General features: G+C 46.0%; 2 protein-coding genes across 5 annotated transcripts in view; one reads left to right on the forward strand and one right to left on the reverse strand.

Moving 5' to 3' along the window:
- Mcph1 (microcephalin 1) overlaps window positions 1–27,940 on the reverse strand; it is a 195,610-nt gene that overhangs the window by 80,420 nt on the left and 87,250 nt on the right. The gene's annotated exons all lie outside the window — the stretch shown is intronic.
- The window catches only part of Angpt2 (angiopoietin 2), a 52,575-nt gene that overhangs the window by 22,553 nt on the left and 2,082 nt on the right, over window positions 1–27,940 (forward strand). Inside the window, exons 2-8 of the mRNA XM_015504657.2 lie at window positions 5,195–5,350; window positions 8,460–8,581; window positions 13,397–13,629; window positions 15,318–15,445; window positions 22,285–22,386; window positions 22,893–23,059; window positions 26,291–26,421. Coding sequence (XP_015360143.1) covers window positions 5,195–5,350; window positions 8,460–8,581; window positions 13,397–13,629; window positions 15,318–15,445; window positions 22,285–22,386; window positions 22,893–23,059; window positions 26,291–26,421 — 1,039 coding nt within the window. The remainder of the gene's footprint in view (window positions 1–5,194; window positions 5,351–8,459; window positions 8,582–13,396; window positions 13,630–15,317; window positions 15,446–22,284; window positions 22,387–22,892; window positions 23,060–26,290; window positions 26,422–27,940) is intronic.

Here is a 27,940-nt window from a genome sequence, read left to right on the forward strand (position 1 = left end):
TGGGAGGCCCCAGGCTTGCCCCCACACAGCCTCCCGGCCACTTGTCGTCCATCTCAGCATCTCTCTCAAGCTCTGCCGAGCACACTGCTGAGGCGGCAGAATCCCTAGACAGGAAGCCCCAGGACACCCCGTAAGGAGGGGAGCCAACAGGACACCCCATGAGGAGGGATGCAAGCCCAGGGCTGCCAGTTCTCTGTCTGGAGACCTCAAATGATGCTTCAGAGATTCCTCGTGACAGAGAACCAAGAACATTAGGTCAAAAGCCTTCCAAACAGAATATTACTGGATCGAATAACCTTGGGCTTGGAGTTTCACACTAATCATGAGACCCAGTGCTCTGCCTGTTGTCACTGGGGCCTACTTATGTGTAGGATGGTCGCCGCGAACACTGAACTGCGGTGCTGGGAGACGGAAAACAAAGTGGAACACACACACAAGGTTTCTGGCATCAACGTGTGACACCAACGTAATCAGTTTCTGTGATGAGGGAGAGACGGGGGCGCTGGAGCCCGGGAGGGCAAGGACCGGAGGAAGGGGAGGCTGCTGTGGTTTGGGTATGGTCCGAGAGCGTCCCTTAAGGTTTTAGGTGACGAAACTGCCCACAGTGTAGTGATTTGGGGAAGTGGTAGGACCTCGAAGAGGCAGAAAGATCTGGGAGCGTGTCCTGGGAAGGGGTTAGACCCTGGGTAGTTCTCCTGAGGGGGCTGTTCTGAAAGGGCAAGGCTGGCACCCCCCCGCCCCCCAGGCGCTCCGGCTTCCTGTCTCAAGGGCGTTTCCCACAGTGCCATCCTCCATGATGCAGCCCAGCCAGAGGCCCTCCCCAGGGCTGGCACCAGGCTGTGTGGGCTTTCAGCCTCCAAAACTGTGAGCTAAATGCAACTCTTCTTTACACAGTACCCAGCCTCAGGAGTTTTGTTACAACAATGAGAAGACTGATGAGGAGGCTGAGGAGGCCATGGATGTCCATCCAAAGGGGTGTGTGTTTCCCAGAGAGAGAATCCCACGGGCATGGGTAGGGGACAATGTGAACCTCAGGTGTGCATTTGGCATCCTGACTCTGAAGGTGGTAGGACGGCTGCGAGAGGATTCAGACAAGAAGTTGGGAGGGAAGAAGGGCTCAGAGGCAGAGAAGCAGGCCCTGGGCGGGTGTGAGAACAGGGCCCTTCTCACTTGCAGACTGAGGTGCTGCAGTGAAAGGTTTCCAAGGAAACTTGGAGCTCTTGGTTTTCTAGGAAATGCAAGTCCCTGAGATGGACAAAACTGAACCAAAGGGACAGGACACTCAGCTTCATTAAACAGAGATGACCTCTCAGGCAGCATCTGTAGCTGCGGAGGGGCCCACATCAGAATCTCCTGCTGGGGAGTCTTTGCTTCTCCTGAGACAACTGCAAGAACAACGTTTGCTTTGGTATAAAAAACATGGATGACGACTGTCATGAGAAGGAAGATTACAGAGTAACATGTTTCTCCATGTGCCACAGTTTGCCTGGCAAACGCACTGCTTTTTCCCTGTCAAATTTGATCATTCACCTATTAGGGGAATGATAATAAAATCCAGAACATGTTTTACCTCAGGTTATGTTAGAACATTTATGTCATAGCAGATTCATGTTACAGTATTTTCTCCTGGTTGCCTGGGCTTTGCTGTGATGTCAAGTTTGACAGATTGTGGAGCATGGCTCCTTAGCAAACCAGAAGCTCAGCTACAACCTGCGCAGCTACAGTACAATGACAGATCCAGCCTCCGAATGTTGAGTTTGGGAAACTCATCTGCACCCTGAAAAGAGGCTCCTTGCCATACTTCTCTTTTGTGGTGCTGGGGATGGGGCCCAGGGCTTGGGCAGTGTCTCTACTCCTGGCTGCTGTCACACAGTGAAGACAGAGACGCTGAGCACAGAGACACCGCAGGGCAGCAGTAAACTACAAGAGAACCCACTGCAGAAGCTGAGGCAGGGACGTTTCAAGGCGTGTCTTTGAATGAGGATCAGGCACATGGGCTTTCCTTCTCCATCTGGGACACCGTGACACACGGAAAAGCCATGTGAAATAGGAGCGTTTCCAGGTGAGCATCTCCCACGTGACAGCGTGAGCATCCCTCTCCTTCCTCTCTCAAAGCATCAGTACGGGTTTCTGGAGAGAAAACGGGGTTCTTTTGCCACGATGCTCCCAGGAGATAAAGCAGCATGGGTGGGTTTTCCTTCTAGGCTTTCCTGTTGGTAAGAACTGCCCTTATCTGAGCGGTGGGTGTTCCGCCTGCTGCTCATGGCACTGGTACTTGGACTAGAAAGTACCTTCGAGCCAATTTTGGGACCCAGCCCTGTGGCTGATGAAAGGTGGGCGGGTGTGGAGCAGCCTCGAGTTGGACACGCTGCTCACAGCACAGCAGCTGTCAGCCAGCCTCCGGGGTGCACAGGAGACCCACGCAGCGCCAGTGGGCCCTGCCCTGCTGCTGGGGCCAGGGCTGTGAGCTTTCCTCAAGGACAAACGCATTCTTCCTGTTCTTGCCACATCAACGCACAACGTCTACCACCGGATGTTCCTCCCAAAGGCTAGTTACCAACTGGATCAATGTCCTATGGCATTTTACTTTATTTAAATGACGTGTCTTCAAAAACAGTATGCACGACGCAGATGTGACACAGATGACATCAGAGTGTCACACAAACATGGCACGTACACAGGGGCTGTGATTTGCCCCAGCGTCAGACACACAACCATACCACCGTCATCCTGAAGAGCCGACCAGCGGTAGTTTAAAAAACATATTGTCATTCTGTCGTTTTCAAGTATATGCAAAGTTAGGACAGTAAAGTTACGAAATTTTCTTTCTAAAAATTAGGCATGTATATCTTTTAAAAGTCCTTGATTCTAATTTTAATTTGGAACTTGACTTCAAATTTTCAAATTATAAACAATCCTCTCGTTTCTCAGGTTATAACCACATTTGACCCAGTAGCTCAAATAATGGGAAGCAGGTATTAAAAGGTACATTTTCCTCTCCAGTTATATGATTTAGAATGACAAAGAACAGAGCAATTTAGCTTTTAAACACTGAAATAAACAAAGACAAAACTGTTCTTTGTACCAGTTTATAAAGTATTACTTCTGGGTATAGATTTAACTAAACTACAGCTTGAGTACATCTTTGTAGCTCTGAACTTCCCAGAATAAACTTTCTAAATATTACCTTCGCTGGGTGGTGGGAGTAACCGTAACCAAGACACAGCTTTACTGTAACCTCCAAAGTGCCACCACTCCCACATGAGGGGATGACAAATTGCTACCTATGAGTTCTTTGAAATACTGCATTTCAATCATAAAGGTCCCATTTATTAACTTGTAAAGCAGAGAAAGGAAGGATGAACTAAGATCCTGGACACACAGGCTGAGCTGGTCCCAGGAGGGAGGGGGCTGAACCGTCAAGGAAAAGCACCTCGTTTTCTCTTTCGGAGTCACATGGAGAGGAAAGGCTCTAACTACATGATTCTATAAACTACCAGAGCTCTACTAAGTGTCCTGTGACCTCCAATAGCCAAGCAGAAGATCACCAGGATGATCTCACTGCTGGGACCCCTGGTGGGGGGGCAGCCAGGAGGGAGTCAGTAGGAATCAAGCAGTGCAGACAGAGGTCCAGCACCCCACCAAGGATCCTCAGACCACACTGCACCCACCATGGGACAAAGGAGGCCATGAGCCCCGGGAGACTGAACCCTTCTTATACCTATTTCTCAGGTTCTAAAGCCAATGTACAGAATTAGTAATCCATTAACATTTGAGAAGAAATCATGTTTGATGACTATCTATGCATGGCATCTCTGAGGAGAGTATTAAGTTTTAAAGAAATGCACTAGATAGAGGTAGTTTCAAGGTCAACTTTCAAATTCAGTTTTTTAAAATTTTTTTTTGCTATACTATGTGAAAAAGAAATAAAAAATATAATTTTTGAGCTAGGCGTGGTGGTGCATGCCTGTAATTCCAGGGACTCGGGGGGGCTGAGGAAAGAGGATCACAGGTTCAAAGCCGGCCTCAGCAACTTAGCGAGACCCTAAGTAACTTATTGAGACCCTGTCTCAACATAAAAATAAAAAGGGCTGGGGATGTGGCTCAGCGATTAAGTGCCCCTGGGTCCAATCCCTGGCACACCTCCCCACCGCCAAAATATGTGTCTGTGTGTGTGTGTGTCTTCTGTCCTCATGGATTGAGAGTTAGTAACAACCAATAGAATAGCATCTTCCACCATTAGATTATTAAAAAGAAAAAAAGTACTTGAAGTCATGAATGCACAGTGACTTTAAAAGCATAGCTTAATTATTTAAAACACTTCCCTGGCTCCAAGCCCACATGCTCCTCCCACACACCAAGTGCCATATTTATATTTAATTATCCAATTTTATTGCCACAGATAAAGATATGTACATGATAGTGAAATCAGCTTCTTCATTATCTTTGTGTTTAAGCTAATGCTAAGATTAGTTGCTGTCTTCGTCCTTTTTGTGTTACCATAACAAAATACCTGAGGCTTTGTGTAAGTTAAAAAGAAAAGGGGGTTATTTGGGCTCAGTTCTACAGATAGGAAAGTCCCAGAGCACAGTGCCGGCACCTGCTGGGCTCTGGTTGCAACACGGCAAAGAAGTAGATGTGTGCAAGGGACGAGGGACAACTTTCTCTCCGGAAACTAGTTCAGTCCCAAGTGACCTAACCCACACCTGTGAGAGGGGCACTGATCCCTCATGAACTAAGCAGAAAGCAGGAGGGCACCACAGACCTGGAGCTGAGTGGGGTTCTGTGGCTCTGGGAGCTTCAAAGGGGCCCCTTCCCTCACACTGTGGCGAGGGTCTCCTGAGGCCAAACTTTACTTCCTGTTAAGAGGTAGAGCTGCAGCCTGGCACCACCGCAGCTAAGCCCAGGGTCCTTCCTGCTGCCTGCACCTCATCCCACCAGTGGATGTGGCCGACCTCGCTGGGCCTGCTGGGCTGTGGCCTCTAGGGTGTAGGGACAGTGGGTGCTTGTCATGCTCCCAGGTTGCCAGATCCTGAGTCAAAGGACAGTCACTAGCGGCAGGACACAGAGGCCGACTGGCGGTGAGCCGCAGGTCTTCAGATGGACACTGAAAGGAGGAAAGGATGACAGGTACTCAGGGAGGGGTTTCTGGTCAGGTGACTCACGAGCACCCTCCCGCTCGGGTTCCCCCCAGCTCGAGAACTACATCCAGGACAACATGAGGAAGGAAATGGTGGAGATGCAGCAGAGCGCGGTGCAGAACCAGACGGCCGTGATGATCGAGATCGGCACGAACCTGCTGAACCAGACAGCAGAGCAGACGAGGAAACTGACGGACGTGGAGGCCCAGGTAGGGACCAGGTCAGCTGCCAGGGTCAGCCTCCAGTGAATGAGGGACAGGCGCTCCATGGCGGGAGAAAAGGGTTTGTAAGGAATCAAGAAAGGTCGAGAACTCATCCCTGAGTGCTTTCCTTCTGAGTACTGAGGTCAGATGATGCTCGCCTAGTAAGGACTTCCAAGTCCCCTTCCCACTGCGCACACCTGACATCCACAAGGTCAACGGTCCTTTGCCTCACTGGTCTTCTCTGGACGCTACATAGTACTTTTCATTTCCAAGCCCTAAACTTTTCATGCATTTTAGAAATGAAAATCACAGAGGCAGGGAGCTACAAACTTTGTTCTTAAATCTTAATTCCAGGTTAATCTAAATTTCGAATACATGTTAACACAATTTGTGGAATTAATTTATAGGGAAAGAAACAAATACAATAGTGAGAGCGGACGCTGTGGCAGGGACAGGCATAACCCTGAGCCGAGAGCCCAGTCCATCGTGGTCCAGTTCCACCAGGACAGGACGCATCCATCTGAGCCGGGCACTGACACTTTCTTTGGGTCTCAGTGGTTTTAACTGTCAGAAGAAGGGCTGGGCCAGACAAATCATTGCTAACTTCTCTTCTAGCTTTAGGAGTCTATGAGCTAATGGCTTAACAGCAGAAATGAATAAGGAATGAAAATATTAAATACAGCAAAACATTAAATTATCAAGCCAGTTAAAAAAACAAAATCTCTGAAGTCATGCTGACAATACAACCTGGGACCCAAAAGAACAGGTCGGGCGTGTGGGGGAGGCGCTGTTGGCCGCAAGAATGGAGCGGCCCCAGGCTTGCCTCAGCTGGTCTGCCCTTGGACCCAAAGCCAGGCTCCTTCATGGGCTCACCAGGTCGGTACCTGCCCACTCTGAGCTGGAAGCAAGGCTCCAGAAAACCGCGTGTGTGTGTGTGGGGGGGTTGAACTGCACGCGATTCCTGTGACACATCAACCCTACTTGCCAAAGCCCAGAGAAGGGGGACACACCAGCGGGGGATGGGAAGGGAGTCAGAGGCCTCCTGTGCCCACATGACGCTCCAACGCTCTGGCGCCTTCTCTGATGGTTATTGGGCGAGGTGGAGAACACGGAAGGAGAGTGAAGAACAGGAGGTTCTTAGGACAGGAGAGAGTAACCAATTATTTGATTACCAAGATTTTCAATAAAATCAGAATGCTTCAAGAAAAATATGAACAAATTTTCATAGGGTACACCACAGAGTACTAAAATTTAATCCTAGTTGTTAGTAAGAGCTAAAATTGAAAAGAAATGATTTAGAAGTAAATACCCCACGTGCTCATAGTCAGTCAGTAAAATAAACCAGTGGTTATTAAGTGACATTCCCTACCTTTGGATAGTAAAACCAGTGGGCAATCAAGCTCATCCCCAAATAAAAAGTCCTATAAACATCGTTTTTATGTTTTTAGATAATAGTAATAAAAAAGTGTTAAGGCCGAGAACAACCATGTAAACTTTGGCCACATCCTGTGTACGTCAGATTTAATGTGCTTCAGGGTCACATGATTTCTTTAAAAAGCCTGTTGTGAAATTAGATATCATATGATCCAGGGTAACAGGAAAATAGGAAAATGAGTGGGAAGAAAACAGCCTATAAAGTCCAATCAAAGACATGAACGTGGCTGAGCAAGAGACTACCCATGTCCCCAGTCCCCTCAAATGCCACTGCCGAGGGGTCATGACTGCACGAAGTAGGCGTAAACTCCAACATGAAAGCTTCTGGTCAACTCGAGATCGTCTAGCCTGACACAATGAGACTACTGAGTTGGGCACTGAGTGGTGGTTGGAGTTTTGAGATCTTAAAGAGGACAATGGCCAGGCAGGCCTGACTAGCTCACATGGTCACTTGCAGACAGAGGCCTGGAGGCTGCCTTAAGGAAACAGGGTTGTAAGAACACAGTAGTCATCCCAGGCCAGCAGGACCCACATACCATCCCTCTCTGCCTCACTAAATGCGCTCATCTAATAATTCCCATTAATTAAGCAGGAGAGAACCTGCAGGCCAGGTCTGTACCCTAGGTGTCCACCTCAGCACCCAGGCCTGGGTTTGGCCGAGGCCTTGCTCCCTTCTGGGGGAGTGTGCAGACCTGACCTCCCACCAGCTGGGACGGAGGGCTGGACCACCCCCGAGACCTGAACAGTGTGCAGGCCAGCGCTTTGGCAAACCACAAAGACACCCAGCAAACAGTGATTCTTTCAAGGACGCCAATTCCTTGGCCGCGATCCCGACTCACATTTACACGTGATATCACATCCTGAATCACCGTGACATGGAGGATGTGAGTAATCAATTCTTCCTGCTGCAAGGCAGCCAAACACCAAGGAATCCGTCCTTCAGGCTACTGGGGCAGAATGGGACAGCGAGACTGCACACGCCATGGACCAGAAGCCACAGAGCAAGACAGGTCCTCTCAATATGGACATTTCGTCCTTTCCTAATTGGTCGCAAGGACCATTAGAATAGGAAAGAGAAAACAGCAAAGGCTGAACGTGTGGCCCTGTCCGGGAAATGCCAGGCTAACGGGAGCTACGTGTTTATTTACTGAGCATCCCTGCATCCACTGACCACCAGATAAATACCACAACAGTGCTTGTTTGGGCCAGCGGAATTACTTTTTATTTATCCACAATTTTGAATCTTTGAAATATGTGCATTGGATACTCCTACTAATCTCACAGCATAAGATGATAAAATACAGAACTAGAAAAATATTATAATTTCATACAAACATCAATATCCATAACTATTAACCACTTTCAAAATAAAAACATGGAGAAAAAAAGGCTTAACATACATGGATGGGCTGGGGATATAGCTCAGCTTGCCTCACATGCACAAGGCCCTGGGCTCAATCCCCACCACCACCACCACCAAAAAAAAAAAAAAAAACCCACAAAAACCACACATGGAAGTAATCCAAGACACCTCGCTTTTTCTGAACATGAAAAATAGGTCAAAATAAGGAAGTTGGGCTGACAAACAATGTGTTTATTTTCTGATTATTTGGATAATTAGAAGGTAAGAAATTAAACTGATTAAAAGTGATAAATGGGAATTTCATTCTGTTACATTTAGGTTTTAAACCAGACAACAAGGCTTGAACTTCAGCTTCTGGAACATTCCCTTTCTACAAACAAATTGGAAAAACAGATTTTGGACCAGACCAGTGAAATAAACAAACTGCAGGACAAGAACAGGTAACCACCAGTATAAAAATATCGTACGCTCTGAAGACACAGGGCCTACCTCGCTGACTGTCAATTGCGGGTGTAGTTCTCACAATGACGGATTTCTCCGTGTCCAGCACACGGAAGAGACAGTGTGCAGGGAAAGGCAGGGGAGGGTCCGGTGACATGCTGCACTGACACAGAAGCCCTCCCCTGTCTCTGATCCTGGTCTCCACTTTCTGCTGTCACTGTGGTCCTCCAAGCTGCCTCAATAGCACACATGCTTGTCGGTGAGAACTGCAGTGTGTGACGCTGGCCCAGGCTTTAACGGTGGCTTCGCCACGCTCATTTGCCTTTGGGGACTTTGTGTCTTCTATATAAAATAATTTACAGTAGGAAGGTTTTCTTATATTGTCATTCATTCATCATGCATTATTTCCTCTTAAAACCATGGTCAAGTAAAAACAAAAGTTGGTGCTAAAATTACTGAATTAATACTTAAATTTAGAAAAAAGTCCCAGGATAAGAAGTATGGTAACAAAAACTTCAGGTGGTGAGTGGGGACCGTTTTCCTAGGTTGATACTAGGTGGGGACATGTGAAGATAAGTTGGCATACATATTTGGTGTGCTTTGTCCTTGGTTTTAATTAAGGCATGGAAAATAGTCACAACAATTTATCTTTTCTATTTCGCAACCTAAGTGATTCTTTAGTCTTAGTCAGAAATGGTGATAAATGTTGTATATACTCATTATTTACTGTGAATCAAAAACGAAACTGCAATTTTTCTTTCTGTTCTCTGGGGACCAAACTTAATTTATTCTGGGTCTCCAGTTTTAAAAAGCAAACAGATTTTTTTCATTCAAGTAATTTTCATTTATTTCCAGTTTCTACCACTAGGATATGAGTTTGAGACCAACATTTGAGATAAAACAATCTCACAGCAATTTCACGTGGCACAGGAAAAGCTGCTGATCACCACGGCTCACTCGACTGTCTCTTGGAAACCTGGGATAGGCTCAGGCTGCTGAATGTGCCCTGGGACTGAGCACTGCTTCTCTCTGTAGTTTTCAAATTTAAGTAGGAATGACCTTCAAAACACAGCAAACCACAGTACAGTTGGAATCCACCATCTATATATCCCAAAACCTTGAGTTACAAAGAAATTTCACTAAATTGTAAGATCAGAAAAATGTTGTGAGAGTTGATTGTGTTTCCAAGCAGTGGTTTTGCCCAGTGAAGTGCCTGTTCTCGGCAGTAGATCCAAGCTAAGCTGAGAGTCGTGCTCTTCTAAGTAAAAGGCAAGGAGATTTGACAGCACAGTCAGCCCTCCTTGACTTGTGGGTCTGCATCCGAGGAGTCAGCCAAGCTTGGACCCAAAATGTTTGTGGGGAGTGGGAGGAGGAAGTACATTTGTGCAGCACATGTTGCTTTCCTTGTCATTATTCCCTTAATAATGGGATGTTAACAACTATTTACATAGGTTTGTATTAGGTTAGGTGTTAGATTATCTAGAGGTGCTTTAAAGCATGCAGAAGGACATATGTAGGCTACATGCACATTCTGTGCCATTTTATATAAGAGACTGAGCATCCATGGATTTCAATAGGGAGGGGTCCTGGAATCCACACTGTGGGTATTGAAGGACAGCAAGATTTACAAATATGGTATCAGGTGACATCGTCGGCATATGCAAGAAAGGAATGATTTTTAGCATTATAGCATACTAAATTTGAAAACTATAGGGAGAAGCAATGTTCGTTACCAGAGCACGTTCAACAGCCTGAGCCTATCCCAGGTTTCCGAGAGATAGTCAGGTGAGTGGTGGCCATCAGTAGCTTTTCCTGTGCCACGTGAAATTGCTGTGAGATTGTTTTTATCTCAAATGTTGGTCTCAAACTTCTACCCTAGTGTGCAGAAATTTGAAACATGAATGAAAATTACTCGAATGAAAAAAATCTGTTTGCTTTTTAAAACTGGAGGCCCAGAATAAATTAAATTTGGTCCCCAGAGAACAGAAGGAATGACTGCATTTCTTTTTTTCAATTTAAATCCTTCACATTTCCTCTGGTTTAATTTACATGGCTCAATAACATACTTTTCTCATAATTCAAATCTAGTTTTACGAAGTTAAATTTAAACATCACAATATTTTTTTTCCATATAAGCACTTTTCAAACAAGCTTCCAGAAAAGTACAATTGCTTTCTTTATACAATAGGTTCAAATGAAGTCAAAATACATACTGGGATCAACATTTCTTTCAAAACTGCCACTACTACACTTTTTAGATTCACAGCTGAAGTTGAAAATGATCATTTCCTTTGTTTTGTTTTTCCCATCTCACTCTTCTTTCTTCTCAAAATAAGTGACTAATTTCGGGACTATAAGCATCACTTCAATTAAATTGCTCCGACATTGAAACATGTGGCCAATGATATTTCTTCCTGAGGAGATGAAGAGAAACTCATAAAATGAACACTGATAGCCCATTTTTCATGACTATAACTTTATAGTTTATGTAGTTCAGTTTTGGAGGCTAGAAGTCCAAGATTGGGTGGCCCCATTGGTTTGGCCTCTGGGGAGGACCTAACTGCAAATGGTATCACCACGGTGGTACAGTGCATGGGAGGAAGAGTTCACCTTTCCAAACAGAGAGCCAGAGAGGGACTCAGGAGGTAGGCTCACTTACAGGAGCTTGCTCTGGTGAGCCCAGGGGGTCCATGAGAGTTCCCTTAACCCCTTCTAAGGGCGCTTCCCCCAAGCCAAGGACTCTTGTCTTTAATCTCAAGACAACTCATGTGATCAGGAGAGGAGCTAGGCTGGCGGGCCCTGGAGGGGGAACTGAGGCGCTGTGTTTAGCTGTCCAGCCCACAGGCTGCTCCTTCCACACTTGGGGGCTATATGACCGGCACCTTCCCTCACACCTCTCAGATTATTAAAAACAATGAAGGAGGGTGGGTGGGCCACAAGTCTCAGTGAGGCCACACTGAAGGCAGTGCAGACTCAGGGTTCCCAGGCACCTCAGACCGTGGGTGTGAACTGTCTAGTCCACAGCAATGTTTCCCAAAGCGTGCCACCAGCATGCAGGTGGACTAGACAGCTGTGCACTTGTTTTAGATGACTTTCTGCTTATGGTAAGTCATCTTGGTTTTTAAGACATACATTTTTAAAAAATAATGTTAGGCGATATCAAGAAAAATAATAGTTGAAAAACATGGTAAAATTGATGAAAAAATCCAATCAAAATGACTGCATTATATAATGAATTATTTATGGACTTAATATATTGACAGTACGTTTGTCATCACTAATGATTTACAGTGACCAGAGGACTGGGATAAGTTTAAGAGCCACAGTTCAATTTCTGATAATCATTAATACTGTTGTTACTACTTATGGGCAAGATCTGTAAGGGGTAGTCTAGTTCTTTGCCTGCCTGACGTTTGCAGGGCTAAAGGTTCGTGAAATACTAGTGCCAGAAAGGCACATGGATGCACAGATTGACTGAACGGAAAGGCCCAACGATCATCTAGTCTAATGCCTCTGTTTAGATATCTACTTGGATAGGACACATAGACAGTTGTGACACACAGACAAGGAAGCCCCACAGAGGCGGGGATCTCGTATGACACTCTTTCCACTTAGGCACTGTGCCCGCAGCGCTGGTGACTTTTCAGTGTCCACATGACTTTCTTGTGACATACATAATCTTTAGGAACTGAGATTAGAAAGACAAATGGCATAGCTTTATCATTATCAAAATCATTTTTAGAAAACCAAAGGCCAAATGTTCTCTCTGATATGTGGATGCTAATCACAGTGGGGATGGGGGAAGGAAGAACAGAAGAATTTTGGAGCAGACAAAGGGGAATGAAGGAGGGGGAGTGAGAATAGGAAAGGCAGTAGAAATGAATTTGACATTACTTCCCTACGTGCATACATGATTACATGACCAACATCACGTATAACCAGAATGGGAAGTTATACTCCATATACATGTGTCAAAATACATTCTACTGTCATATATAATAAGATTTAGTGATTTTTAGATTGATTTTCAGGGGTCTATCTCACATTGCGACTGCTGGGCACCAAGTCTATGAGACAGTACTGGTTAAAGGGGTCTATATTGAAAGAAAGGAAGGAAGGTGGGTGTTTCAGAGTCAAAGATCCGGGTTTGAACTCTTCCACTTGCATGACAGGCCAGGCATGTGATTTAGTATGCCTACATTTAATGCAATTTGTCCATTGGAAATGGGAAGTGATACCCCCATATACACAAGAGGAAACTGAGGCAGAAGTGAGTAGGTAAGTGCCAGGGTCACAGGTCAGTAAGCCAGATCTGAACCTAAGTTAAGTGTTCATCCCTCTCACGCAGAAGTACTTACCAAATAGTACTAAAAGATCAGCTGTCAGATCATCATTAGGATCAGTATTCCAACATAAATAGCTCACACTACCCAGAGGTCCATCTCAAATGCTCCTTCTCAAGCAGAGCATTTCATGAGCACCATGCCTGAAATAACGCCTCCTTCTTCTGGATTCCCGGGTACCCTGTGCTGTGACACTCGTGTTCCACTTCTGTGGCTAGCATGACACATATGTGTACCCTGGCATGTGTCACGTGTAACCCTGGCGAATGTGAGAGACTATTTAGGGCTGTGACAACCTCTTGTTTCTTTATAACTCACATGGCATCTGCACAGAGTGCCTTGGCAGAACAGAAACACAAAACCATGAGGGATGTCACTAGGGCTATGGAAACAGTGTTTCTAAAGCGCCTACCCTCAGTGGCAATCCGGCCCCAAAGGCCCTTCGTTAAGGAGTGTGTCCTCTCCCTTCAGCTTCCTAGAGAAGAAAGTGCTGGACATGGAGGACAAGCACACGCTGCAGCTGCGGTCCATGCGGGAGGAGAAGGACCAGCTGCGGGTGCTGGTGTCCCAGCAGAACTCCGTCATCCAGGAGCTGGAGAAGCAGCTCGTCACCGCCACTGTCAACAACTCGGCCCTCCAAAAGCAGCAGCGTGACCTGATGGAGACGGTGCACAACCTGCTGACCATGGTGTCGGCGTCCGGCTGTAAGTGCGGCCCACACACCCTCTCTGGGTGTCGGCACCCCTCATGGCCCTAGCACACTCCTTCAGAAGAGGCACCTTTCTCACGTATTTCATATGAAAGCTCCATCGGGTTTCAACGTAGAGCCAAGGAGAAAGGGAGGAGGCAGAGAAGAGGTAGGCAAGATACATGTCATACCCACTATCAGGAGGCAGAGCACCCAACACACTTCAGAGTGAGGGTGCACAGGGCCTGTTTTGCCCGAGACGAGCCTGGCAAGTTACTACACCGCAGCGGATCTCTGTTTCTCTGGGATTTAAATGGGAACACATAACCAGACCCACCATCACCTGTGGAGACTAATAAGATGATCCTTTGAGTGACAGGCACTGAGGAGGTGCCAGCTCCCCTTGCTCGTCCCGTCCTGCAATACACTTCACCTTCCTTACTCCGTAGCCCTTCAGCTGCAGGGGCACAGGAACTCAGGTCATTCACTGAAGATTATATATATATAAAATCTCTGGGACATTCTGAGCTTTTTTTCCTGAATGAATTTGACCTGGTTCTTTGTGGCTCATCTTGTGATGGTCTTGGCTCTTTATGTGAGTCGTGAATTCACACATGAGGACTGTATGTCTGAATCCGTAAAAGAAGTCTGTTCCCACATTTTACTTGAGTCCTGCAGTTACTCCAGTTTCGACAGCCACTAGCAGAGGGCTGATTTCAGCGGGTGCCCAGCCGCAGGACAGAGAGGCAGGACACAGATGCGAGAGCCGGCGACTCTGGGCTGCCAGCTGCAGCTCAACGCTTCCAACTGCAGTTCTACTCTCTCACAATTTGGGAAAATCACATTTTCTTCACATTCATAGAAAAAGCAAAGGTAGTCAGTCATCTAACACTGCAGGGACCAGACGGCATGTGTCACCAGCTTTGATGAGTTGAAGGAGAGAAAGCCACCTCCTCTCCATGGGCTCCACAGCCAGGGCCACCTCTGTGCCCCAGGGGATGCGGAGAGCTCCGCTCCGCTCCACAGGTCTCCACAATGACAGACCACCATTTTTTCTTTTTTTAATGTGGCAGAAAAGGAATTGGAAATGTGAATGTTGACAGAATTGAAATTTGAAAGAATGTCATAGTCCTAGAAATTTTAGGCGTAGTAGAGGAATTCAAAACATGCAGGTGAACATTAATGTCCTTCAAAATACTAGCTGTCCACGGTACAGCTGCTAAAAGTCCAAAGACTACTAAATATCTCCCATGTGTTATTCTAAAAACAAATTAGGCTTAGCCGTGTGTGTGTGTGTGTGTGTGTGTGTGTGTGTAAAAGGGAAAAACACACACTATGGCCCCAGTGGAAAAATGGCCTAAGGGACATGCAGGGGCCCTGAGGAGGAGCACTCTTGGGGTCCTTCTCTTACTTTTGTATAAGTTTACCTGACTGTACTCAAGATGAGAAATTTTCAAAAAAGCACAGATTCTGGGCTGTGAAATACCTGCGTTACATGCACTTGATAATACAAAAGTAAGTAAGGATGATTTTAGAATTCACAGGAAAACAGGTACTTTTTTTAGAAAAGCTAAAACCTAGCATATCCTTTTTATTATAAAAATTCAAATGTAATAAGTCACCAAATGATTGGTTCTTGAAATAACAAGTTTTATCTTTTTGTAAATTCCATTTAAATGCTTTTTTTTTTTTTTTAAAACACAGCTAAGAACCCTATTGTTGATAAAGAGGAACGTAATATTTTCCGAGACTGTGCTGAAGTATTCAAATCCGGACTCATCACTCCTGGCGTCTACACGCTGACGTTTCCCAATTCCACAGAAGAGAGAAAGGTAAGGCATCAATTGCCCTCACCACCTGCCTGGCTGTGGGGCCTTGTGGGCTGAGGACTCCCCAGCAGAACCCAGCCCCAGGGCCCTCCGCAGCCCATGCCCTGTAATAAGGGGCTATGAGTGGACTCAGCCACTGTGTGCTAATAGAGTGGACCGTCCATCTCATCCTCCACAGGAGATGTTGTGCTTGAACAATGGCTGCTTTCCTTGGAGGCCAGGATCATTTCATTGATTTTATAGAAAATCTCTTACAAAACCTGAGTCTGCATAACCATAGTTTGTCTTCTGATCATTTTTCCAAGCAATGTTTGTGTTCCATGAAGGAAGAAGAAGGAAGAGGCTCATTCACGCATGCACTGTGATTCTCTGAGCCAATGTTTACACACATTTCCCATCTTATTAGAGCAGACATGTGCACCAGAGGTTTAATAAAATTAGGAATTTTACTGAGTCGAACGGTCACCTTGAGCCCAGGAATGGGAGACCCGGGAGCACAGAGGCCGGGTTTCAGCAGAGGTAAAGGCCTAGTGACATGTACTACACTGCCACGGAATTCTGGGGGGATGCTCTCCTTTCTCTAACCCGCAAGTGTGGTGCCATTGGTACTTCTGCCCTGCTGTGATCGATCACTATTGCCCTGCGCCATCGGTACAAATGCCACCCTGAGCCACAGGCCAAGGGCACCTCCGTGTCACCGTTGAAGTGGCTTCACCCTTTGGACTTGCTGACAGGTATCCAGACGCTCAGGTCTGCAGTCCACAGAGATGTGGGGGGGGGGTCATCTGTGGCCCCTCCTAACACAGTCTGGAAGAGCCCAGGAGAACAACTGCTTTTCTTATCGAGTGCAGGTGCGTTCCACTACCACCTAGGAAGCAGCGCCGTCAGCATCTTGCCACTGGCCAAGGAGGCTCACAGCTGAACACAGCCACCCTTCGATATTCTGATTACAGACCTAGCGCGTCTCCCGAAGCCGCTCTGGGAGATTCTGAGTCTTAACTGTGTGAAGAAAACCACTTCCTTGGGAAATATTTCAGTGTGGCTTCTTTTAGGGATGGAGATACGCATGAGGTACGATGACACTACAGCAGAATCAGTGTGAAATTAAGTCGACGTTCGATGGTTGTATACACTAAATGTGTATCAATGTGGCTGCACCTAAAGGTAGAGGCTGCATACTGAAACACCACTCCAGAAAACCCACTTAATACTGGAGCAGAATGGACGTCTGACAGGCTTCTGGAAGTATATTCTTTTTGAACCCATCATTATCCTCGGTATTTAACATAGTATCAAAGAAAAACACAGGCTTTAAAGGTTTAAAGATGTGGAATTTGAAACAGTAACATAAACCTTGATTATGAATTTAAAGATAAATACTGTGCTATTTAAGATAATTCTTTCCAAAGAAATCTCTAATTCATTCATGCTGCTTTAAATCAACCTTGAAAATGAGTTAATGTCCCCAGCGGCCTAGAAGCAATGCATCAGGGGAGAAAAGAAACACAAAACAGCCTGCTACAGATGAAGAAGCCATCAACGCTAGGCTAAGCCTGTAAATCCCCTCTGTGATCGGTCGGTCTGCATGACAAGTCTTCTCATGTGATTGCTCCTCACCAGAGGCTTGCATGTTCTTGGCCTAGTGATAATGGGCACAGGAACGTCCAGGAGGACAGAGAATGCGGGCTGATCATGCAGATCCCGGGGACAGCACTGAGGGCACAGCCCCATCCTGCTGCCTTAGGAATGTTCTTCTGGCTTGGCTCAGTGTTCCCAGCATGCACGGCACAGACACCCCCACTGCCCCCCGCCCCCAAAACGCTCTGCAGAAAGATGAAAACATTGAGCACACTGGGATTATGTGTCAGGTCGTGGTTGGAAACATAAGGATTTATATCCCCTCTAAATATCTGCAGTAAAAATAAATCCATTTACACAGCAAGAAACAATAATCTTTCAAAACCTCAACTTTCCCATCTTTAAAATAAGTGGTCTAGATTTAGTTACCTCTGAATTCCCTCCCAGATTTAAGACTTTATAATTCACCATCTCATCTGGGGAGACAGACAGACTTGGGTTTAAATTCCAGCCCTGCCCATCCAAGGCTCAGACCAAATCATTTCACCTCTCTAAGCTGTTTCCTAATCTGCCACATGATGACAACACCCAGCCCTGGAGAGGTGCAGGACCCTGAAATAAAAAGTGGGGGCTTCCCTCAGGACCAGATGGATACACAGCCGAGCTCTACAAGACCTTTAAAGAAGAACTAATACCAATACTCTTCAAATTATTTCATGAAATAGAAAAAGAGGAAACACTTCCAAACTCATTCTATGAGGCCAATACCACCCTGATTTTAAAACCAGACAAAGACACTTTAAAGAAAGGAAACTTCAGACCAATATCTAATGAACATAGATGCAAAAATCCTCGATAAAATTCTGGCAAATTGAATATAAAAACGTATCAAAAAAGATTGTGCACCATGATTGAGTGGGGTTCATTCCAGAGATGCAAGGTTGGCTCAACATATGGAAATCAATAAATGTAATTCAGCACATCAATGGACTTAAACATAAGAACCATATGATCATCTCAATAGATGCAGAAAAAGTATTTGACAAAATACAGCCCCCCCCTTTATGTTCAAAACACTAGAAAAATTAGGGATAACAGGAACATATCTCAACATCGTAAAAGCTACCTATGCTAAACTCCAGGCCAACATCATTCTAAATGGAGAAAAATTGAAAGCATTCCCTCTAAAAACTGGAACAAAACAGGGATGCCCTCTTTCACCACTTCTATTTAACATAGTTCTTGAAACACTGGCCAGACAATTAGACAGATGAAAGAAATTAAAGGGATACAGAGAGGTAAAGAAGAACTTAAACTAGCACTATTTTCTGACAATATGATTCTATACCTAGAGGACCCAAAAAGCTTCACCAGAAAACTTCTAGACCTAGAAAATGCCAGCAAAGTAGCAGGATACAAAACCAACACCCATAAATCAAATTCAATTCTGTATATCAGTGACATATTCTCTGAAAGGAAAACTACCCCATTTACAATAGCCTCAAAAACAAACAAACAACAAAAAAAACAGGGCTGGGGATGTGGCTCAAGCGGTAGCGCGCTCGCCTGGCATGCGTGCGGCCCAGGTTCGATCCTCAGCACCACATACAAAGATGTTGTGTCTGCCGAAAACTAAGAAAAATAAATATTAAAAACAAACAAACAAAAAAACACCTCGGGAATCAACCTAATGAAAGACGTGAAAGACCTCTCCAATGAAAACTATAGAACGCTAAAGAAAGAAATTAAAAAAGACCTTGGAAGATAGAAAGATCTACCTTGTTCTTGGATAGGCAGAATTAATATTGTCAAAATGATTATACTACCAAAAGTGGATCAAGGACCTAGGAATTAAACCAGGGACACTGTGTCTGTTAGGAAAAAAAAAAAAAAACAACAAAAAACAACATAAGCCCAAATCTCCATCATGTCGGATTAAGCCCTCCCAATTAGACTCCTATAGCATGATAATTAATATCAAGAATCAATAAATAGGAAGGATTCAAACTAAAAAGCTTCTTCTCATCAAAAGAAACAATCAGTGAGGTGTATAGAGAGCCTACTAATTGGGAACAAATTCTTATCACACGCATGACATAACAATCAATCAACAATTATATGAAAAATGTTCAACATCTCTAGCAATTAGAGAAATGCAAATCAAAACTACTCTAAGATTTCATCTCACTCCAGTCAGAATAGCAGTTATTAAGAATACAAACAACAATAAGTGTTGGCGAGGATGTGGGGAAAAAGGTACAGTCATACACTGCTGGTGGGACTGCAAATTGGTGCAACCACTCTGAAAAGCAGTATGGAGAATCCTTGGAAAACTGGGAATGGAACCACATTTTACCTAGCTATCCCACTCCTTGGTCTAAACCCAAAGGACTTAAAAATAGCATACTGTAGTGATGCAGCCACTTCAATATTTATAGCAGCACAATTCACAACACCTAAACTGTGGAACCAACCTAGAAGCCCTTCAGTAGATGAATGGATAAAGAAGATGTGGCTATATACACAATGGAATATTATTCAGCATTAAAAGAGAATAAAATCATGGCATTTGCAGGCAAATGGATGAAGCTGGAGAATACAACATTAAGTGAAATTAGCCAAGCCCAAAAAACCAATGCCAAATGATTTCTCTGATTTAAGGATGCTGATCCATAATATGCTATGGGGGTGGGGAATGCGAGGATTAAATGAATTCTAGATAGGGCAAAGGGGAAAAGGGGAGGGAGGGGGCAAAGGGGTAGGGAAGTTGGTGGAATGAGATGGCCATCATTACCCTAAGTACATGTAAGAAGACACAGAGGATGTGACTCTACTCTGTATACAACCAGAGATATGAAAAATTGTGTTCTATGTGTAATATGAATTGTAATGCATTCTGTTGTCATATATAACAAATCAAAAATTTTTTAAAAAGTGAGGGCTTCCCTCAAAGAACATGGGACAGCTCTGCATAGCAGAGTACCCAATCTTGCCCTGGGTCATTTAATTCAAGAAATGAATTTTCAATAGCTCTTTGGACAGATCTTCTTCCAAAAGGCCCAAGTATTGCAACTTTAATTTTTGAAATTTAATTAGTTTTCTGTAGAAGATAGACACGGCAACAGGGCATCTATCAGGAGCACGAAGACAGTGCATCCGCACACCAACGGAAGCAGGCTGCCATGTGTGGACTGGCAAGGGCGAGGGCATCGCCAGCACTGTGCTTTTCCAGTCCTGATACAGTCTGTTCATTATCCCCCACGTGTCTCCTGGCTATGTGGACAGCCGAACACGCCCTCTGCATGTTTAATGACCAATTTCACCCAAATACATCTGTTTTTACAAATCCTCTGATTTTTAACAAATCTAGACGAAGTATTAAAAAAAAGTTCTAAGAAGCTGATGGTGACGACTAGAGGAGTCAGACAGATGGTGACGTGGATCAAGTTGACTTTGCAGACTTGACTCCCGTGGAGTCTTCTCCACAGGAGAGAGGGCACATCCTTAGGTGTCACTAGTTACATGGTGCCTCTTGGCACTGAAGAGTCGAAGGTTCCAGAATGAGGGCAGGCCCACTGAGAGCCATGCCAATGCTTCCCCTCACCACCAAGCCCTTAGGTGCCAGAGGACTGACCACTGTGCACACACATTCCTCACCCCAGCATGCTCACCCACCTACTTACTCCATGGATGTACAAAGCCCGTGGGCAGAATGGAGCAGCACTGTCCACTTTGCTGACCACAGGCAAATCAGGAGGCAGTGTGACTCATGAGTCAATTTCCAGTTGAGCCGAACAGAGGGACTTTTGGCCTATGAACAAAGGGTCGAGCTTCTCTTGTTTTTGGCAGCATGATGCAATGTAAATATATTATGCAGGAATTAAAGGGGCCTCTTCAGACCCTGCATGCTACGGAACAGCTGCCTGCCTTGATCAGTCGATCAATCTCAACTGATCCTTTTGGAAATGCAGAACGCATCTCAGTAGTCGTGCAGGGTTAGGGTCTGGCACAGTGCTGGAAGAGGGGAGTGGGATTCCTGTGACAATTAATGAAGTCACATCAATACAATGTGATAATAAGGGGATTCCTTTAGCAGATCCAATTTTTAGAGTTGATTAATCTATGGAAACAATTTTCTCATCCATAATTGTGATTTTCTTTCATGGCACCTATCTTTCCAAAGGTTCACTAGACAGGGCAACTTGAACCTGTGACCTTTGTAGAGGTATAGGACTGTGAGGGAGAAAAGCCCTTGCAGAACAGGGTGGCTCAGTCACAGTTCTCTGGCTCCATGGTGATGATGTCCAGGCAGCCGTCTCGGCTTCCGGGCTCCGGCTTCCTCACGTGTGCAACACAGGAGCAGGACCAGGGGCTCCTTGGTTCTCATTTAGCTCTCACCCTTAGATCCCAATTCAAAAACACAGCTCCCACTTAAGCTTACCCTGCCCAAACTGGCTCCCTTACTCTCCAAAAGACCATGGAAAACAACAAAGGAAGAATGTTTATGATTGTCCTTGAACTTTAATATTTCTTACCTCGTATGCTGTAAAGAAATTATCTTACTTTTGGGAAAATTTTTCTTATTGTCCTAGTATAATCTCATTATTGAAAACTATTTATGTAATCTTATTTTCAGGGGTTTTTAATTTCATAATAAAACTCCAGCTGAGTTGAAACTGAGCATGCATGCACTTAGCCCAAGAAAGAATTCTATGTTCTGGACAAAGTTTAAACCCACTGAGCCAGCTCAGAGGCAGAAATAAAGAGTGTCAGGAAGAAAAATACCATGGGTGATGTGCATAGTGCAGAGAGGCCTGAACCCGGGGGCCCGGCCCGGCTCTGGCCGTCTGTGCTGGCACACTGGTGCCCCAGGGCCCTGTGCTCAGCGGTTCTTATTGCACACAGAGGCAGCCTCAGCTCCAGCAAGGACACAGCAGGGTCCAGGGACTCTTCAGTGGAAGAGCATCCCCTTTGCCAACTCCACAGGGAGGGCAGGGACAGGGAAGCACTGACAGTGTCGCAAGGCTGAGGACACAAGTTGGGGGTTCTGGACCTGCTGAAGGTGTGGATGGAGGGCCATTTGCTGGAATGCCTCATTCACAGAGAATCTCTCAGGAAACTGTATGGGGGTCATCTAAGGGCTAAGATTCACCCCATCCTTCTCCCAGAGACCCTGTGGACGCAGCTCCCAGCAGGGGTCCACACTTCTGTTCCCGGGATGGAGTCCCAGGTCTCTGGTGTGACTGTGCCCTTCCCTTTCACAGGCCTACTGCGACATGGACACCAGTGGCGGGGGGTGGACCGTCATCCAGCGCCGCGAGGATGGCAGTGTCGACTTCCAGAGGTCGTGGAAAGAGTACAAAATGGTACGCATGTCCCTTAAAGCAGCTTGAAAGAAGTGATTTCCTCTGTGTATACTAGCTTTCAAGGTCCTCAGAGCCTTAGTTGCAGTCCCAAAACCAACCAATGACTTTGAGGCAGACTTTTAGGAAAGATTCTTTCCAGGGGTGCTGCTGTCTCCCCATTCAGGAGTAGTCGGGTCCACCCAAGTGAGGCTGCGTTTGCTCTCAGGCCAGCCCCAAGTGAGCAGCTGCACCATGTGCTGACCCGGGTAGATGCACCTGAGGTGCTCCTCGAGTGTCCCTGGTTGTGCTACTTGTGTCACTACTGGCTTTCTTCCAGGAATACCTTAGCTCCTTAAAACTGATGTTTTAAAAATCCACTGTCCTCTAAGAAAGGTTCTGCGTCTGTGCAGCACAGGGAGCGGGGGGCTCTGCTGATTGGCAGATTGTCCAAGGGAAAGAGATACACTGTTGATTTCAAGTACACAAAGAGAAACTTCGTGAAGTGAATGAACTCTGCTTGGGCCCAGGGCTTTGGCGACCCCTCCGGAGAGTACTGGCTGGGGAACGAGCTGGTCTCACAGCTGACGAACCGGCAGCGCTACCTGCTCAGAATACACCTGCGGGACTGGGAGGGCGGCGAGGCGTACTCGCTGTACGAGCACTTCTACCTGTCCAGCGAGGAGCTCAACTACAGGTAAGTCCTTGGGATCGGAAAGAACTGGGGGATGTTCTTATTCCAGAACCTGAGATCCACGTTGAACTAGCCAAGATTTAGACACAGACCGCCTCTGACTCATTACTGTCTTTAGGTAAGTTTCCCAGTTTTCAAATCTAACTTTGTTATGACGATACTAGGGAAACTTTTTGGAATTTTTTGGTTGTGCTTCCTGTGATCTTCAGAGACCAGACCCTCCAGGGCGGATGGTGGTGTCCACACCCACCCAAACAATAAGTGAATGCCGAGTGTCCCTATGATGACATGTAACGTGGCTATCGTGACAGATGGACACCTGGGACTATGTTGTTTTCTCCCAAAGGACATTAATATTTTTTTTTTGAAGTTTAAACACATCTAATCGTTGTGTTCAATTTCAAATTTGGGGTTACTTGACAAGTTTAAAATGAGGTGGATGTTTACTAGGCTTCCTCTTTTCTCTAAAGTACATCTTATCCACAGCACCCCTTTAATATTTGTGCTGTCTCCACACATTGGGTGGCAAAAATCTTAAATGTTCCAATGACGTGTGGAAACCTGACCAGGATTCTGGCTCTGAGTGCCAGCAGGCAAGACCGGGCAGCTCAGGGGCCTGACGTGGTGCAGGGGCAGCTCAGGAGCAGAGGCACCCCCAGGCACTCCCTGTGCAGTGTATGTGGCAGGGAGCCACTGGGAGGATGTGGGACAGTGGACTGGTGGCACCCAAGGAACACATATGAGAAAAGCCGTCACCAATGCCACCCCACAGCAGCCCAAAGAGCGCAGGCTCCTGGGGTTTGGTAACCACGGAGCACCTACTGTGAGGCCACAGCAGCAAATAGAGCCCAAAAGAGCATCACAGACAGCAGTTCTCACCTGGCCTACAGTTGTTCATTGATGCCCAACCCCTGCAGGCCTGGGGTGGCTTCCTAGGGAGCTGGCTGCAAGCCCAGGTACCTGACCAGACCCCTGGAAGTGATACGACGCCCAGGGCGCCCTGCTCTAAGGCAGCGGACCCGAATTCAGAAGCATGCCTTGAGAGCAGATAAACACTGTGTGACTTTTAAAAAGTCCATGGAGCGCACTCCATCAATTCTCATTAGAGAGCAGGCTCCCTTGGAGATGAACAGAGATAGTGTCTGGGCCTCCCGGTGGGTCCCACTCAACTGCAAAGGCATCAGAACGTCCATGCGTTCAGAGACATGAGTGGTCAGTCCTTGTGTTACCTCCAAGTTAAATATTTTTTCAACTGGGAACAGTTAGGAATCTACAATAGGAATTTTTAAAAAAAGAAACACAAAAATTAAGGATTAGACTGTTTGGATAAGAAGATTTTACAAAATGGGTCGTTACCCTTGTATGCTGACACTGTAAAAACATTTTAAACTGGAGATGGATCTTAACAGATATTTCCTTTAGAAATGTAATCAAATTTTGGACATGCCACTCTAAAAACACACATGGGTTGAAAGCGTAATATACTTGGAAATGTAAAATAGATTAAAAATTACTATCCTAAGAAACATGATGCTACTGAGAGGAGAATCGTGATGGGATCATGAGTTTTGATGGCTGCAATGTTTCAGAACGTCAAGTGTGTATAAGCAGGTGCTTTTCCCCCATGAAGAAATGTCCCTAAGTGATGGAAAACTGTGAAGTACACATTATAAGACCTGGATAAATTCATCAACAGAATGGGATTCTTTTTAACTCAAATGTATTTGTACATGAAACCTTCAATATTGTTTAGTTTTCACCAACACTGCGGTTTTATGAAAACACTGAGATTTAACTGTTAAATGTTGCATTACGTCCTTACCCCACAGTCATGAAAAAAAATCAACCAGAACCAACTTAAAGCAATTTCCAGAGTATAGCTATTTTTATAGTCAAATTTAAGAGAAAGCAAAGTGATTGACACAAGAGCTACTCAGAACCCACACCTGGGGACCTCACTGGACAGGCCCCTCACCCTGACCTTTACAGCTATACCCCTGCTAAGGCGGGCACCGGCGTGGAAACAACAGAGGAGCAGGGTGTACCTGGGGCGGGTCCCAGGGCCACAACTTACTCTCGACTTTGGGCAAGTTTGTCTCTCTGAACCCTGATGGCTTCCTATGTAAGAGCAGCGGTGGCTCCCGGCTCTGGGGCTGTCAGGAGCACTCAACACGCCCGCCTGCCTGCATGCCTGGGTCCAGCCAACCTCCCCCTTGTCCTGGCACTCCTTGCCAACAGGAACACTTAAAAAAATTCTGCAGTTTCCAAGGAGGTGGTTAGCAACTGTCAGCAGGTCTCATAAAATAAGCACAACTTTGGGGCTTCAAGTATCGTTCTCCTGCAACACGGCAGGGCCCTGGCCTTCCTGTTCCCGTATCTCCATCAGGTCATGGCACCCTATGACACGGAGCCTGGTGCTCTGGTTCACCCCTCCCGAAGCCATGCCCATCATGGAAAGCAAGCTCTGATCTGTCCCAAACCATCCACCTGTGGGCTTTCTGAGGCAGTGACTAGAGCACGGTTATGGGAAGATTCTACAGACCACAAGGAGTCTTCCACCTTTCCTCAGGGTCTCTTTGCATGCACAGCGATGAGGATGAACGCCATACTTGTGTGCAATATTCTACAAGTATGTGCTGCTATCTGGTGTCCCAGTATAATATTTCCTCCTTTCTCATGGCTGAACAGGTTGACCACACCACAGTAGAGAAATGGGGCAAAGCAAGGCACATGGTTTATTTTCTCTGCAGTTCTATTGATTCCAAACTCAAGGACCATCCTTTGTCTGCTCCCCTCTCTGTGCCACCCCCACCCCTACTGGAAACAATGAGTTTGAGGCTGGTCAGCATCTTGGACTCCTTTCCGTGTGGATAGGGACTGGTGCCCCCTGGGGCGGGGGGAGGTCCCTCCATGCTGCAGCCCACTCTTCTGTTTATCTGAAAGCAGCAGGAAAATCAATTACAGGGCCCTTCAGTCCCTGTTGATGCTTGTGCAAGTGATATGTGTTGAAGTTTTCACAAAAACATCCCTCTTTGCTGAAGGATTTGATGATAAGTTGGTTCCTGTTTATACCAGTGCAAACTATTTTGTCCAGGGTAGGCACTGAAGTCCACTGGCCAGTCCACAGCACGCTGCTGTAGAATGGAATTCTTCACTATGAGAAATTTTCCACTACGGTAAACCAAGGACCCGAGCCAATTACGGTTTTTATTTTTTCCTTTTGCATGCTTACAGGATTCACCTTAAAGGACTTTCAGGCACAGCCGGCAAAATAAGCAGCATTAGCCAGCCAGGAAATGACTTTAGCACAAAGGATGCGGACAACGACAAATGTATCTGCAAATGCTCGCAAATGCTGACAGGAGGTAGGGCGACTCTTCTGTATGGGCAAGGGACACTTTGAAAGTGCAAAAGCCTGGCAGCTGGGACTCCAAATGTGACTAGTAACAATGTCCAAAATTTCATAAATAGACATACTACCTTGATATAGGCAAATTTGCTTTTCACTCTTTTAGACGGTTAGTTTGGAGTAAGAGTGCAGAGCTGGAAGGGCCGGCAGCTGGCAGCTGGGGGGCCTCAGTATTCTCTGAGCTTTCCCGAGTGTGCTCTTGCTGCACATCAGACGTCACAGAGATGCCCAAGTCCCATTTCGCCTCATTTCTAGTCATCAACAATGTTTGAACAAGGAATTTTCAGTTGTCTTTTATTGGTGAGAATTTCACTAGAATAACAGCAAAGACTTATGAACACAAAGAAACTATCAACCCATTTTATTAGTGCCTCAGATGTAAATGAGTGCGTGTTCACTTTAAATCAAGGCCTTTCTTCTTTTCCACCTTTTGTGTCAGATTGCTTTAAAAACGGAAACGGAAGCCATCCCCAGGAGCCAAAGGCTGTTGCAGCCGTCACTTAGATAGCAGATTGGTGAGCCACTTAAGAGCTCAGTGATGGGGACCAACTGTTAGAAAGCTCACCCTTCTGATTGTTGAAGGTTTAGAAATTGAATAACGGGAACCAGTTGGTAGTGACTCAGATAAGGGAGAAGTGTGACAAACGCTGTCAAGTTCCTTCTTAAAAACACTAAAATACCACCAAGAGTTCTGCCAACAGTGCACACAGAAATTGGCAGGGACTAATTCGTGAGACTAAACTGAATGAGCAAAAACGGACTCACTACACTCAGGAAGGGCAAAGGCGAGAGCGGTGGCCAACCGCCTCTCAGGACAAGGGACACGAGACCAGCAGCGCTCAGCCCAGCCTATGCCGTTCGGCTCCTAAGGGACCATTCGTAGTCAAAAGGAGGGTGTTTTTATGGAAATAAAGTGAAACCCAGTAGTTTCCCTAAGTCCAAACTTCATGTCTTTACCACCTCAAGAACTCGGCCCCTGAGGTGGCAGTTGCTGCCTGGTAACACGGAACGTCCCCCAGCTCGGAGGCTTTAAGGAGAGACAGTCACTGCTGCCCCACTTGCTAGACCTGTTTCTGTGGTGCTTTCCAGAACTCCCACAGGCCCAATGGCTACCCAAGAGCAGGGAGTCACATAAACGATCAAGAAACAGTATATTTTTTTTTATACAAATAGAGATTTAGGGGCTGAGAGTGGAAATACAGGAGGGATGGGAGAAGAAAGGAGCCCAAGGGGACAGTGGGGTGGGGCCAGACTACGAAGGGGCCCACTTCCACCTGGTGGTCTGGCCATGAAGAAGCTGTGGCCTAATGTGCAGCCAGATATCTGTTTGGGTGTGATTTCTGTAGAGGGGCAGATGGTGGGCTCTGGGGGGGCCACATCTGTCACTCTGCCATATCACAAGGATTCCGGGTAACATACAAGCTTCCCACCACATTTCCATTAATCTGAGGCATCTCAAGGAACAGAATCCACAG

This window comes from Marmota marmota, unplaced genomic scaffold (assembly GCF_001458135.2).
Source record: "Marmota marmota marmota unplaced genomic scaffold, marMar, whole genome shotgun sequence".
In the NCBI taxonomy this organism is placed as follows: Eukaryota; Metazoa; Chordata; class Mammalia; order Rodentia; family Sciuridae; genus Marmota; species Marmota marmota.